Here is a 15,243-nt window from a genome sequence, read left to right as displayed (position 1 = left end):
GACCTTCCTGTGTGGAGTTTGCATGTTCTCCTTGCATGGGTTTTTTCCCGGGTACATCCCAAAAATATGCACGGTTGGCTGGTTGAACACTCCAAATTGGCCCCCGAGTATTAGTGACTGTGAATGGTTGTCTCATTGTGCCCTGCGATAGGCTGGCCACCTATTGATGACAAAAAGTGATTCAAAAAGAATGAACTGAAGTTATCTTTATTTTTTCTATGAAAGAATCAACAGGAGGGGGCGTTTCTGCATCCTTCATCGTCCACTACATCCGGGCCACGTGACTGAGTGACGCCACAAAGCGACTTTCGGCTTTCGGGAACCCTCGTGACTCGAGATCCAAAGGTTAAAGGAGCGACGCCCGATAACACCGCTTCCCTGGCGGTCTTCACTTGCCCACTGACCGCCGTCGAGACAAAATGGATTGCGGCATTATCACTTCCAAGACGGTTCTACTCTTCATCAGCCTTGTCTTCTGGGTAAGGGATACGATCTTACGTTTGTTTCAGCGAATTTGCCTTTTATTCATAATTCCATAGTTCCTCCAAATCTAGAGTTCGCTTGTGTCAAGCAAGTGGACCTCGAACGCGATTTTTTTAATTGCCACGTTTTAATACATTACCTAATAGAAATCCAGAAACAATTTCGGGCTTTAGATGAAGGCCAAAACAATGATGGCGTTTCATGTTTTAGCGTTTAATATCGTCGTCACATGTATATAATCCACTTTCCCTTTCAATGCGTTGTTTTGGACGTTGTAAACAATGTTTTGATTGATTATATACCTTCAGACGGACGGATTCTATGTGACCAATAATACTGTGCGTGTTTTTATTTTTTGGTGTTGAAAGTCAATTGCTTTGATTCAATCATCTTAACTGATTCCACTCTTGTTTTTTTGTAATTGTATTCTTCACATTTATGGTGAAGGTTAACCGGCAACTTGAGAATTTTATTTTTTGTTAAAATAGTCGCTTAAACATTAGTGTGGTTGGGAAAAGATGCGGGTATTGTCGCAAGTGCACTTGTGTGTAATATTCGGTTCTTGGAATGAAAATATTTGTAGTGTTGTGGGTCCACCTGGTCAATAAAGTAGGTTTCCCATCTCCCGGATAGTTTTTATTGGTTTACTGCTGTTTTGTGGGACATATCTGCATGTATTTAAAATAAAATCACAAGAATGCCCTGTCCAGTATCTTGAAACCTACTCCAATTATGTTGATACTCACTTCAATGAAGTTTGTCTGTTGTCAATAAAACTCAAGGTTGTGAACAGACGGTAGCAAGGTCCTTCCCCCAAAAATGGCTTGTTTTATTCAATAGTTACTGATAAATGAAGAAAAAAAAAGTAGAGTGACTGTTGCACAACATATCCTTGACTCATAGCTCGACAGTAAGTTGCAACCCACCAAAAACATTCCGCTTGTCTGACATTGCAAGTGGATTTCACCACATTCTAGACTGAGCTGCTGCTTGTACCTCTTACTTGGGAAGGGGAAAAATCCTCTATGCTGCCTCATTTTTCAGATCAGACTTTCTTTGGAAGATTAGAGGGTGAGAACTCCCATGACTTTGGAGTGATTAAGACACACGAGTCATGTGGCCCAACGGAAAGACAAGGGATTGATCGCCTTTGACAAATCACCATTAGAATGCATAAACATTTAGTAATGTTTTCCTCCCATGCTAATAAAGGCCGGATAGAGGTGAAAAATAAATCCAATATACTGAATGTGACTTCGGCGTGACTTGATCATGACTTCTTCTTTTTCATGCATTTGTTTAAAGGTTGAATGCAATCACAATGTGGCAGTCAAATTTAGCACTGTTGTTAGTCACACATTTGCTGTTAAAATGCATGTCACATCGTCATGGTGTCATTAATTGGGCTTTTCCCCTCGAGAAATTCGGGAAACAACAGATGATATGGAAAAAAACAAACTCCTTAGTGATGCTCTGAAGGCTACACTTGACAAGCTTTACTTAGAAATGATTGAGTTTCTGATTCATGTGCCTTTTGACCCTCTTTGGTCACTGAGTTAGAACACTTCATTTCTTTTCTTGTGTGTGTAACATAATTTCAAGTTGGGTAGTTTGTCAGTGTTTGTTTGTTTATATCAGTGTGTATGTTTCTTTAGTCGGATGCCAGTCGTTTACCTTCCTCTCCTTTGTACTGCAATTCCACCTCTTTGAAAATGTCTTCATGTCTTAATTTTAATGGTGTAAACGTTTCTTCTGTTTTCTGGACTCATTTCATACAAATTTGGTAGACTTCACTTTTTTAAGGGATTTTGGAGATCAAATTTGGGATGTAGGAACAGTTGGGATGAATTAGGTATTTTACATTTTAAATGCATCTACTTGTGAAAAATTCAATTTAAGAAATGTAATGACTTAATTTTGTAAGATACCACTGTATATCCAAACATTTCTACAAAAAAAGCCTGTATTAATTTTTTTTTTCCCATTTTCTAGGCTGCAGGTGCTGGCCTGGCTTATGTTGGTGCCCAGATATTGAATAGCTTTGGCACTTATGATACCTTTGTCCAGGATGAGCATCAGTATGTGCTCATCCCAGCTGTGGTCATCATCTGCATCAGCGTCTTGATGTTTGCCTTTGGCGTACTAGGATGCTGCGCCACCATTCGAGAGTCCAAAGTGGGGTTGAGCTTTGTAAGTGCCCAACATTAAATATGTGATATCGCAACCTTGTGTAAATCTGACCTGAAATGTCCTTTTTCCCCTCCCCTTTGTGTTATGTAGTTCTTTCTGATCATCATGGTGATGTTTGCAGCGGAAGTAGCTGTTTTGGTGCTGAGCCTGATCTACCAAGGCAAAGTGAGTTCTCTTAAACAGCTGGTGTGCTAAAAGTACAAGTGCATCTTATAAATTTAATCTAGTTGGCCAGCCAATTGCAGGGCAAATGGTAAATAAACCTATCACACACAAATTACGCAAAATTCAGTCTCTGAAAGTTTGATATCAGAATGTTGTTCGAATATTCAATATATTAGAATTTTAGAATTGACGTTTGATGCAATCATTAGGATTGAGGAGAACATTTTTTGGAGATGTTTTATTATTTTTTAAGACATTCTTTATTTCACATGTCTACAGATCAATGGTCAACTGGAGAATTCCATGACAAATGCCTTCTCAAAGTATGGCAGTGATACCTCAACTGTGGACAACTTGCAGACCCAGGTTTGCACATCCATGTTCCACAACCCCATTTTGTTTTCAGTTTCTTTTTCATATGCACTCATTTTTGTCTTGTTTGCATGATAGTCCAAATTGCAATTAAACAGGTCACATTTTTCAGTTGCAATGCTGTGGTGTAAGTAACTACACCAGTTGGTTCAACACAACTTGGTACCAGAGCCACAACGGCACAGTGCCCAAGTCCTGCTGTAAAAATGACACCATATCGTGTACTGGGAGGCTGGACCAGTTGAACATGCTCAATTTAGAGGTGAAAGCAATATTGCTAGACATTTTTTTGTCGTCATATGGGGAGATGACACATGACAATAATATTTGAGGGTTGTTTTCGTTTCAGGGTTGTGAAGTCAAACTGGAAAACCTGCTAATGCACGTGCTAAAATATGCCATGCTTGTTGTTCTTGGCTTCGCTATCATCAAGGTAATGAATCTGGATTGTTAGTACCATTCACGTAAAACAGACTTCAATCATAGGTGCAATTGCACATTTCTATGTTGACTCTCCACCATACTCACATATAAATGAATGAGATCAATTGTTGAGCATCTGCAGTTATCAGTAGTCTCGTTTAATATACACTTTGTCAGAAAATGTTTGTTTGGGCAGATGTTTGCTAGTGTCTGTATGCTATGTTATGGTTGAATATCTAATCTGGTGGTTCACAAAACACTTAAGAAATATTTTTCCTTTTTTTTGCAGTTCTTCGGGATGCTGAGCGTTTGTGTGGTTGCGTGTAAGAGTGGTGGCCGGAGGAGTGGTTACCAGCCTATTTATGCCTAACGGGGGGAAAAATGACTACACCACATCATGCATATTTGTTTTCTTCCCTTTACTGTTTTGGCATGTCCATTGCAAACTAATGTCAAGTGTGTCAAAAGCAGTCTAGCATGAATTTCACCGTCACTTTATTGCATTCGGCTGAACTCTCTATGTTGCATCAAGTAGGTATTCAGTTCTAGTTTCATCTGCACTATGGACTTGCTAAGGGGACTTTTAACAGTTACTCGTAGATTTAAGTTGCCTCGCCTCCTGAAATTTTTAGTCAACTGAAAGAATTAGAATCTACCGTGATGATGCCTAATTTCTCTTTTTCGCCTACTTGATTGTACTAACTTACATTAGCTTTCCTTTTAATCAGGAGACTAATTTTTTTTTTAGGAGTTATATGTTATATATTACCGTGCTGCATTTTTCTATTCACTTTGCAAAATAATAAAGTGAGTATTTCACATCGAATTCAAGAAGGTTGTTTTACATGATGTATTTTGTTGTAGTCTTGATATTTTATGATATATATTTGCAGGTTGTGTAAAAGTAGATTTTTAAAATTAAACCTTTGAAGAATTTGGTGCAGCGACCAGATCCTCCTAAAGATGGTGCAGATGAGGCTCTTTATTTTGAAAGCAAAACCAGTGGATGGTAAGAAACACCTATGACATTACAAATATGTGAATAATATAAGACAACAGTGTGCTTTTGAAGAACTTAAGTGAAAAAACTTGCTAACCATAGATTGGGAAATTTCAGCAACTGATGTAACAAATGTTTACTTTTAGTGGAATGGAAATACACTAGACTACAGGCAAAAGGTTTCCACACCTCATTGAAGACAACATTGATTGTCCCAACCCCATTGATAAAGGCTGATTAAGTGTAGCTGATGGGCTGGAAGATTGTCTTGGGGCAGATGACAGTGCTGCGTAGCGTAGGGCCCTATCAGGCTTGCTCTCCACTGGCCTGATACCGTATCATCTACCATACAGCAATCAGATTCACTGCATGTGACACAGGAGTTGGCAAATGCATGACTTAATGCCACTGAATAGTCACAGATTTGTCCTAATATTGGATTCTCCACAATACATTACTAACATTGTGTGCATGAACTATGTCACACTTATCTGGTCTATCTTTCAGTAAAAGTAGACAACAATGCTACTTAGCATGTTTTTGTTGGTGGATCCATCACACACTTTTTAATCTCACATACAAATTCTTTTTTTCGAACATTAATTGGCCATATCTACTGTATAGGTTTTCCCACTGCCGCTCTTTTAAAGACACTACAATTTGAAATGTTATGGAAAATCGGTTGTGTTTGTGTACTTAATGAACCTTAGCAGCTATATTCTATCCTATTGAGTGAAAAATGCAAGCAGGAAAAGGTTCAAGTGAGGTCATACTGTCTGCATGATGCTGATGTGGCTGCACAAACTCCCTGACTGAGCAGATGGAATTGTGGGAAAAGATGAAATGAGAGAAGGGTACAGTACTTCATCAACTGCAGCCGGTGTGTTCTTGCATGTGTGTATGTGACTGTGTGTTTTTATAAAGATCTCCCACTGCCTTTCTTTCACTCCCCCTCCCTCTCCTCTCTCTCCCTCTGGCTCCCCTTGCTTTCTTCTCCCTATTCTCAGGGTCCTCCGGGCAGCCTCACTCAGGCTCTCAGCTCCAGAGTAGCCTGCTGCTTTATCATCATCATCATCCTTGGATTCACTCTGTGACTGCTAACCTGCTCTTACGGTACCTCCACCATTTAAGAAAAAAAAATGATATAGAGACGTGTTTTCTCAGTTCACTTCCTCCCCATCTTACCAGGTCTGCATCTGTTTATTATCTTGTTCTCCGGATCTTTTGTCTGCAGACGGGAGATGGGCTGCACGATGCTCTGGTGAGTGTGATGCTGTTTTTCCCTCTTTAATCCTGCCCTTTGGGAGTGTAGTATTGTGCAGCCATTCATGCGAGGTGAGAACTTATTTCTTCCGGATAAGCTTAGAATAATTGGCTTTGGTGGTACTGGTGCACTTTTCCCACCTCTTCACATAATACTTTAGGGGATATAATGCAAACACATACACACAGCTCTATAAAGCCAGTATACATAAAAGAAAAAGGTGAATTCCTTTGACAACATTGCTACACTTGATAGTCAAGTGAGACTATCGCTGTACGTTAGCGCTGTACGTTATCCAGGAATGCATGGAGACGGATTTGGCACGACTGCTAGAGCAAGGAGCACTGTCGACAGGTACGTTTACCTTAGTAGATGGTGCAAATTCTCAGAGGACGGGTTTTATTATACTTTATACTTGTACATTGATATATTTAAGTGCCCTGTAAAATGATTCGATAGGAAAAATCTGAAGTGCTTTTCTCAAAAAAACAAAAAGGAAAAAAAATAAAGAAAATACTCTATGTACATTTTGGAAAGTTGCTTGTTGGAAATCATTTGGCAAATAAGAGTGCCTAAATTTTATATTTTTTATATTTTATATCAGACCTTCACACAAGCGTACACATAAAGCGCACACACAAAGCGCCATCTCCAGTGGTGGTGCATTATTTATGAAGTCGTCTGGAGCTGCGCCTTACACCCAGCACCGCTAAATTATATGTAGCCTCTCTTTATTCTATTGCCTTTCTTATAGACTGGGAGCGCACAAAAGTGTATATTAAAATGTATTATTCAATCATTAACTTGAAATGACTTTATTCCTATAGTCATATATTACTTTTGTTTTTGTTTTTTCATGCCTTTCAATTTTGAATAAAATATTTAACTTTTGAAAACACAAATATATATAAATTTCAGTCTAATCAAATATTTGCTAAATTGTAATGATTAATGATTCTGATGTTTAATTTTTTCGTTTTTATTCTTAACATTCTGATTTTCTCCTTTAAAATGTCTTTATTTTATGCTTATTTGGGATTTTTGATTAAATATTTTTTTCTTAATTTGTTATTTTATCATTTTATGTTTAAGTGTTCTTCTTCGCAATATATATTTAATCTTAGTTCATTTTCACCTTGTAAAGTTTTTGAGCTCTTAATGTGTTTGTTTAAATTACTTAAGATACTTTTGAAGCTACAGATGGGGAAAAAATGTTTCACAATTTGGAACCCACATTGGTCGTACTTTGAAGGACCTTATAATCTGACTGCAGCCTGTGCACATTGTCATTGTTCCCTTGAGCAAGACACTTCATCTGAGTTGGCTCTAGTGCGCCTGGCAGCACTCTGCATTGCAGCAGTATTTCATTGATGTGCGAATGTTAACACATGTAAATATAGGCACTACATCAGCAACGTTGCTATCTTCCTTTCCCTCTTGCAGCCACGGTAACATGCTGGCTGCCGACTGACTGATGCTCACAAGTATAGTGCTGAAACCCACCCAAGACCATTTTGCATTAAGCAATTATATGAGGGAATCAAACACATGAGGACCATAATGTAATTATCTCACATCTCTGTTGTGGAGAAACCCTGTGAATGAACCACAATGGAAGAAGAGGAAGAAAAAATAGTAGCTGTTCTATGATGTGGATAACTGGAAGGCATTGGTGAGTATCCAGTAGAGATTGAAATAACCAATGTGTGGAAATCATGTATGTCAAGTCATTCAAGTTTGATGGAAATGTTGCAATCCATTTTATTTATGTGTAATCTGATTGGAAGTCCAATGAAAAGTCAAGCTCGGTGTTAAATTTGGATAGACTTCAACTTTTTGAAATTTTTAGAATGTTCCTTTTAAAGGTAAACTGAATTTGACCAATTCTAAACTTTGAAATGCGCATGGTGTTGTATTACGGTACTTTTTGCTTAAGTTACTGTTGTTTAAGGGCCTGATTGAATTAATAATCTATGAATGGGTGATGTGAAATTGTTAGTTTGTTAATTGTTAGTTGAATAATATTCAAATCTTTGTAAATTCCTTTTGATTCTTTACTTCAATTCAATGACTAAATGACTATTTTTATGCCATTAAACTCTAGGCTCCCAATCAGGGCGAGACATCAAACATGGCCAGACAAGACACATCGTGCTTCCTCCATGGTTTTGACCTCGGCGCCCATTTCGTTGACATCAGGCCCCTCGGTGCAGGAGGCACTGGACTGGTACTGTCGGCCGTGGACCAGCACACAGGAACCCGCGTGGCCATCAAGAAGTTGGCCATGCGCGACTCTGTCACAGTGAAGCACGCGTTGAGGGAGGTGAAGATAACTCGCAGGTTGCATCACGAGAACGTGGTCCGGGTACATGAGGTCCTGACACCTTACGGACGGCCGCCGACTGGGGACCTGGCCCAGCTTGGGGCGCTGTACGTTATCCAGGAATGCATGGAGACGGATTTGGCACGACTGCTGGAGCAAGGAGCACTGTCGACAGGTACGTTTACCTTAGTAGATGGTGCAAATTCTCAGAGGACGGGTTTCATTATGTAAAGAAAAAAATAAAAGGAATTGTTCTGCTATTATTTTGTTTTACATTGCTTTCAATTAAAAAAAAGTAATCAATAAAAGATACATACACATGCATACAGTAGATGTTTTTCCAAAATCTAAATCAGAAGTGGTAAAATTTACACTTGAGAAATTGGATTTGTGATAACTAATTTCAGTGTCATGTTTTGATTTTAAACATTACTTTCTATTGTTGTCTTATGGATTTTTGTAGTTACATAATTAGATACGCTAAGAAAGAATGACGGTCATTTATACTCGCTTTTGCCTTTTCTTGAAATTCTTCAATAAAAGTTTTTCCATCTCAACACTGGTCCACACCAATTAAGTATATCGATTCCAAAGAGTTTGCCAAAACGATCACACATCTACTGGTACATTCTCAGAAAGTTATGTGACTTAAGTTGTTATTTATCTAGGTCACGCCACACTGCTGTTTTACCAGCTGCTGCGGGGCCTCAAGTTCATCCACTCATCCAATGTGCTGCACCGAGACCTGAAGCCTGCCAACATTTTCATCAACACTGACCAACTGCTGCTCAAGATCGGGGATTTTGGCCTTGCCCGGATAGTTGACCCACACTATTCTCATAAGGTAAGCCGAACTAAACTCATTTTGCTCAAGCCATTATTGGACTGCATTAAACAGTGAATATATACTAATTGAATATTATGGCCCGCAGAAGAAGGATTGATTCTTAGTAGATAGAGTATTGTAACAATGGATGTCTTGGATTTTTCTCCCTGATCATTGTTCCTTTTGACTTGTGAGCCAGTCACGCTGAAGGGCATATTGTAACGCAATTGAAAAGATATGATTCTTCTCCATTCCACTCTGGAACAGTCATGCCATGAGAAAAGAGATAAGGACTATTCGGGACAAGAATCATTGTTATGGGGCAGGAATGGTTCCGTGATAAGACGGGATAGAGTGTAGCATTTCAAATTACTGACTATCTACCTCCACTGACTGATAGACGTACTCTCAAGCAGCACACTGGAATACTGCTTATATTTCACCCTTATACATCTTAGGTTTCTTTTCAGAAACTCGGCACCATCCTTCCCTTTGTGCATCTTTTATCAGGTTTTGTTTGTTTCTTCAGATATAGCTAAGCCCTATTTAGTAAGAATATATTCTGCAATGTTGTGAAAGTCATTGGGTTTTTCCAAAGTAGTTCTTTCTTTGTATTTTCTTTTCAAGGCCTCAAAATCTAACTTGTTTTTGTTCTTCTTAGGGCACTGACTGAATGTGCTACTTTTGATTGCTGGGTGCATTCAAGGCTAAAGTAGTTATACAGTACAGGGGTTGGAGTGGGTCAGAATATATATTTATATTCCAGCCGCAAACCTGTACATAATCAGGTTTACTATTCCTCATCCTAACCCTATGATCTGTATGATCATCTTCATCGCCACCAATGATGCAACATTAGACGAGCTGTACGTGCACTTGAGATGAAAGGTGAGCTCTGCCAACTCTGATCACGGGGCAGCGGATCAGCTGTGTGCACACCAGGGTGTGTTTGCTGAAGGGCAAAGGCAGAGGACAAATGGAGGCAGGGAAGTGGGAAATGTTTAGGCATGACACCGAGTAAAGTGAGAAAAAGCATTAATTTATTTTGATAGAACAACATTTGCACTAATGATATCAAAAGTTGTGGTTTAGTGTTAAACTATGTGAGTAAAGTATTTAGGTTGTCATTTGCAATAGTGTTAAAGTAATACTACAGCACAACTAGAACTAAAAAAGATCTTTTCTCACCCTCATTAGAACATCTCTCATAAACTCATTTCTATATATCATTGCCTCATACAGCCTAGCAGACTTAAGTGAGCAATTACAACGCACCAAGTACAAGATAAAGTCACAATTAGCAGGAGGGAAAAAGCGGATAATGACAGCAAGAAAATTACCACCCACTTAAAACCACACATTCTAGCCATTTAGTTCAATCAAGATGATTACTGTAAATGATACAGAATGTATTGATTCAATGCATATTAACCCACAAATAAGTAATATTTGAGTCTCCATTGAGCTGAATGTCTATGATAACAACATAAACAAGAAAATCTATCTATGTTAATTGCAACGAATTGCAAAGCTAGGCTAAGTAATCTTTTTACAAAAAAGAAGAGAAATAGCATTGTTATGACAATAGAATAGCAAGGTTATGAGAAACAATGAACCCAACATTTTAAATCACTGTGGCATAGTAGTGTCTCTTAATAGATAAAAAAATAAAATTGTTAGAAGTCCCCCACATATGCTTCTTTATTATTCAGACAAAATATCCACTGCATTGCATTAGATTGCACCAAAAGGTTCAAACAACAGAACAGCTGCATTACAATGTCTCCTAAAAGCTTTGCTTGTTGTTTTCCCACAGGGTTATCTGTCCGAAGGCCTGGTCACCAAGTGGTATTGCTCCCCTCGACTGCTTCTGTCACCAAACAACTACACAAAGGCTATAGACATGTGGGCTGCAGGCTGCATTCTAGCTGAGATGCTCACTGGACGCATGCTCTTTGCAGGTAACCCTCTGATTTATAAGTGTAGAGCTCAGTAAGTATGAAAATTTGAGTCCTGCAACCTCCCAAAACCAAAAAAAATCTGAGTTATTTTGTGATAGTCTGTCCCTTATACTCTTTTCCCAAATCAGGAGATTACAATAATAATTTTGAAAACACTTAGGACATGCCATTATCCCCACTTAGATGATTTTGACATCCGTAATGCTATATGACACTACACCAGGTGGCGTCTGTTGAGAGAGTTTGTTCAGAACAGACGACAGGGCGATGTTCTCTCTGCAATCTTGGTAATTGCCTGAGCAGAATACCAATGATTTCAGTCTGCCAGTTCATCTGACCTCCACTGTCCTGCCAAACACCACAATGGAGAACACACGGGAGGGGGTATTGAACTGCTACAGGGCCTATGTCCGATTATTATTATTGTTAGTCATCTTTCATTGTTACCTAAATTCCACAATCTACAGAGCAAAGCAGTGAAAACTAATTTTTGTTCTTTTTATTAATATTTTCCAAAGCTGATGTAAGCAAGCTCTGTTTACTTTTAAGTGGGAAAGATGAGACCTGTGGGAAAAGTGTCGAAAATATTCAACCTACTAATGCATAATGCATAGAATGCACTACTTGGTGGTTAATATTCCAAGATAGCACATTCTGCTGGTATGGCGACGTTACTGCAGTAAATTTAATGTCGAAATGTTAGACAGTAATTGGATTGTGGTAAAATGAGGACTATATTTTTAAGTACAGGAATTAGACTATCATTATATGATTTCCTTTTAATTTGCCATTTAGACAAGTGGTTTTGTCTAGCCTGTCCTTTATTGTACTGATTGGTCACTCTCATTTTCATCTCAGGAGCTCACGAGCTTGAGCAGATGCAGCTGATTCTCGCCACAGTACCCGTGATTCGAAATGAGGACAGACAGGACTTGCTACAGGTGTCTGCTCTTATTCTTCATCATTTACCAAAAAAAAAAAACATTGCCGTTATTGTTCTACTAGTATCCTGCACCTACCACATTTTACCTGTTTTGCTATCAAGGTGATGCCTTCATGTATTAACCATGGCTGGAAAATCAAGAAGCCATTTTCTGTGCTGCTCCCTGAAGTGAATGCAGAAGGTGAGCAAAGACATTTGAGTGACCATTTGGAATGGAATTTTTTTTTTTACTCTTTATAATATTATGAAATTGTCTTGAAATAATACAAGTTATGGAATGGGTGACATATGACTAAAACTGACATTCCTGAACATTTGCCATCATTTTCCTCTCAGCTGTGGACTTCCTGGAGCAAATTCTGACATTCAACCCCATGGACCGTCTGACAGCTGAAGCGGCGCTATCCCATTCATTCCTTCGCCAATACTCGTGTCCTGAGGATGAGCCCACCTCATTGCACCCCTTCCGCATTGAGGACGAACTGGAGGAAATTCGGGTCGTAGGGCACAACCTCAGCAACAGTCCCAGCCGGTCATCCAGCATCCACTGGGACAGGTGATCCCTTTAAGCCCTCCTTATAAACTCTGCCACTTGAACAATAATCATCTTTTTTTTTCTTCCTTCATTTTGCACGTTCAGCTTGTCAACAGATTTGTCCTGGCACGAGGCAAGTGGGAAGTGTCACTGCATACCTTCAGGTTACATGACCTCGGATATGGAGAATACCATAGAAGAAGTGCAGAGGGACCCACGAGCCTGCTGTTCGTCACTTCTAGAAGAAGCCCAGGTAATCAATAATTCCTTAAAAGCAATAAATGAGTGATGAACTGAAATGAGTGTGCACATCATGTACCTCATTTTACATAATAAAAGGATGCAGTCAAAAAAAAAAAAGAAAAAGAAAAGAGTACCACAATTTCTGATACTGGAAATGATTCTCATTACAAAGACATGGCTAGCTGTACCTTACAAAAGATTATGCATATTTAGAAAAAGGTCTTCATAGTTGTCTTTACCTTTTTATTTCCATTCGCTCAAGGTGGACCCACGTAAATATTCCCACAGCAGCTCTGCTGAACGCTACATGGAGCACTCCCACTCCTCACTGGACCGAGCATCCGGTTTTGGCCTTGGCGACCTAGACTGTGGCCGCTCTTGTGACTATAAAGTGGGATCACCGTCCTACCTAGATCGGATTGCCTGGCAGGATGGCAAACCTCAGCACTACTCAGAACCACGCCTCATTTTGGATCTGTCGCACTGGAAGCGTAACACCAGCAACCCTCCAAGGCCTATCCAGCCTCTTGGTGGGAGCGTGGAGGACATGAGGGAGGTGAACGTGGATGGCGAGGTTGCAGGGACGGGAACTGGGGATTTATTCCAGGAAATATCCCGCTGGGTGGAGAGCACCCAGTCTCGTCTGTACTCACCCAGTCCCAGTCCATCTCTGGAGCGACACCCCTGCTACACATCCTCCCCACCTGTTCCACTTACGCCTACAGACCTCCCGACCCCCATCTTCAACGACCTGGACGTGGAGTCCCCCCACTTGGCTGTTGAGGAAAGACTCAGCCCCTTCCCACCCGTGACTTCTCCTTCTCTCTGCTCCCTCCTTCCATCCATTCCCACCTCTCCTCTTCTCCCTCCAGCAATGCTTTCCACTACCAGTTCTTCCTCCCCCGTCATCCAACCAGATGAGTCACTTCCCGTAAAGCAGAAGGAATGCTTATTTGACCTGGACGTGTTCATCTCTCGAGCGTTGAAGCTTTGTCGGCAGAAGAAGGACAAATGCGACGGAAAAGGAAGGCGAGAGGAGAGCAAGCAGGTTAAGATCAACTGCCGGTTGCCCCAAACTCCTGAGCACAGGACTCCACCATCCTCGCAAACTTAAAGACTACTGTAAGTTTTTACACAGCTACAGGCTTTCACTGGTAAGTTCTATAAACTCACTTTTCTAGTGTTAGTGTTAAGGTTTTATTATGGGTTTGTTGGTACTTTTATAGGTAAGATTTGGCAATATCATCTTTTCCAGAATTAAACTCATCCACAATTTGCCTTAGTGAAATGAATTGAAATACTACCATTATTTGGTTCCAGTCAGATTTAAAAATAACAAGGTAGTGTAGTAGTAATGGTAAATACGCTAATACATTGACTAATTACAGTGCCCCACCTTCCAAGTTACAAGCTGTTACTTTTTTTTACTCGAAGGACTACAAAAAATCTGTTCAGATACTTAAAAAAAACATTTAAAAATATGGTTACCAGGCAAATACACAGATTTATCCTTGTGGTTTGATTTGTTTTTATATCTGAATTCCACAATTTTACACACAAAAAAACCCAGTATCTCCCACATAGAGGAAGTTCTGAATTTATTACTCAAGAATACCATAAGACAAGGTACTATTATATATTCTTGCATAAAAAGTGTAACTTTGGTTACATGCTAATTTTTTGGGATGTTTTGTGACTGTCGCGTGGCATCCAGATTTGTTGATTTAATTTTTTTTACCCCTGTTGCTGTGGTGTGATGCTCTTTATGTGCAGTTTTTATTGCACCATTCTATATTATTGTAAATGACATATACTCTATGTCCTTTAATTCTAAAGAAATCACACATCTGAACAATATACAAGTATCCTAATTTTAAACCTGTCATAAGAGTAATCATAATATATATATATATATAGTTTTTATTTCCATGCTTGTAGAAAGTTGTTAACCATGCTGAAATGTGCCTAAACCCTGAAATGAGCTGCATTTAATATCGCTTAAGCACTTCTATTTTTAAGAACGCTATTGTCACCTTGGTCCAAGAAACCTGAATTCAAACTGACTGAAAAATGAGGTAATTTCCACAAAAAAGGCTCCAATTTTATTCACTGTAGACACGGCACATTTTTACCATAAGGTGCAACAAAATATAACAATTTCAATGATGATTCCGGTCCAATGAGCACATTGATAACTTGTACATATTTCACTAAACAAGCAATAACACTATAATAGCACTAATTGAATATACAGTTAAGAAACAATTTTTTTGTGAATGATATAAGACATCTGCTTCTGCACACCTCAATGCTTCCCAGGTTTTTCTGAATAGAAACAAAGCTACCAAATTGCAATCTGCATGTTTGATCTTAATGCCATTTGTTTTTGCAGGCTTTTTCTACACAATTTTGATCAAGGTCCAAGCTTCACATCCTAAATATGTATTTTTAATGTTTCAGATTTTGCATTTTATTTGTGAAATAATGTGTATTAAAACAAATAGAAAATTTAATG

General features: G+C 39.1%; 2 protein-coding genes across 3 annotated transcripts; both read left to right on the top strand.

Moving 5' to 3' along the window:
* Window positions 1-276: 276 nt before the first annotated feature.
* On the top strand, window positions 277-4,459 carry LOC144215608 (tetraspanin-36-like). Its single transcript, XM_077744660.1, has 7 exons — window positions 277-479; window positions 2,476-2,673; window positions 2,764-2,838; window positions 3,118-3,204; window positions 3,323-3,472; window positions 3,560-3,643; window positions 3,923-4,459. Exons 1-7 carry the CDS (start codon window positions 420-422, stop codon window positions 4,001-4,003), a joined length of 735 nt encoding a protein of 244 aa, XP_077600786.1. The 5' UTR covers window positions 277-419; the 3' UTR covers window positions 4,004-4,459.
* A 1,116-nt stretch (window positions 4,460-5,575) lies between these two features.
* On the top strand, window positions 5,576-15,175 carry LOC144215605 (mitogen-activated protein kinase 4-like). 2 transcript variants are annotated; one of them, XM_077744658.1, is made up of 11 exons: window positions 5,576-5,746; window positions 5,868-5,894; window positions 7,341-7,569; window positions 8,002-8,395; window positions 8,889-9,064; window positions 10,863-11,007; window positions 11,866-11,948; window positions 12,053-12,131; window positions 12,287-12,506; window positions 12,591-12,738; window positions 12,991-15,175. In XM_077744658.1, the coding sequence occupies exons 4-11, from the start codon at window positions 8,029-8,031 to the stop codon at window positions 13,840-13,842; spliced, it is 2,070 nt and encodes a 689-aa protein (XP_077600784.1). In that variant the 5' UTR covers window positions 5,576-5,746; window positions 5,868-5,894; window positions 7,341-7,569; window positions 8,002-8,028; the 3' UTR covers window positions 13,843-15,175. The 2 variants fall into 2 exon arrangements, with proteins under 2 accessions (XP_077600784.1, XP_077600783.1); XM_077744657.1 differs by having other exon boundaries at window positions 5,822-5,894.
* The last annotated feature ends 68 nt before the right edge of the window (window positions 15,176-15,243 follow it).

Source organism: Stigmatopora nigra, chromosome 22 (assembly GCF_051989575.1).
Source record: "Stigmatopora nigra isolate UIUO_SnigA chromosome 22, RoL_Snig_1.1, whole genome shotgun sequence".
NCBI lineage: Eukaryota > Metazoa > Chordata > Actinopteri > Syngnathiformes > Syngnathidae > Stigmatopora > Stigmatopora nigra.
The sequence above is the reverse complement of the archived record's forward strand: the minus strand, read 5'-3'. Positions and strand labels throughout refer to the sequence as shown.

What these genes read in the sequence shown, in the direction of transcription:
- LOC144215605 (XM_077744658.1), top strand. Translation starts at nt 8,029, where the DNA reads ATGGCCAGACAAGACACATCGTGCTTCCTCCATGGTTTTGACCTCGGC. An exon ending in ACCCACACTATTCTCATAAG is followed by an intron (nt 9,065 to 10,862) that starts GTAAGCCGAACT and finishes GTTTTCCCACAG; the next exon opens with GGTTATCTGTCCGAAGGCCT. An exon ending in CCCTGAAGTGAATGCAGAAG is followed by an intron (nt 12,132 to 12,286) that starts GTGAGCAAAGAC and finishes TTTTCCTCTCAG; the next exon opens with CTGTGGACTTCCTGGAGCAA.
- LOC144215608 (XM_077744660.1), top strand. Translation starts at nt 420, where the DNA reads ATGGATTGCGGCATTATCACTTCCAAGACGGTTCTACTCTTCATCAGC. An exon ending in TGGACAACTTGCAGACCCAG is followed by an intron (nt 3,205 to 3,322) that starts GTTTGCACATCC and finishes CACATTTTTCAG; the next exon opens with TTGCAATGCTGTGGTGTAAG. An exon ending in TTGGCTTCGCTATCATCAAG is followed by an intron (nt 3,644 to 3,922) that starts GTAATGAATCTG and finishes TTTTTTTTGCAG; the next exon opens with TTCTTCGGGATGCTGAGCGT.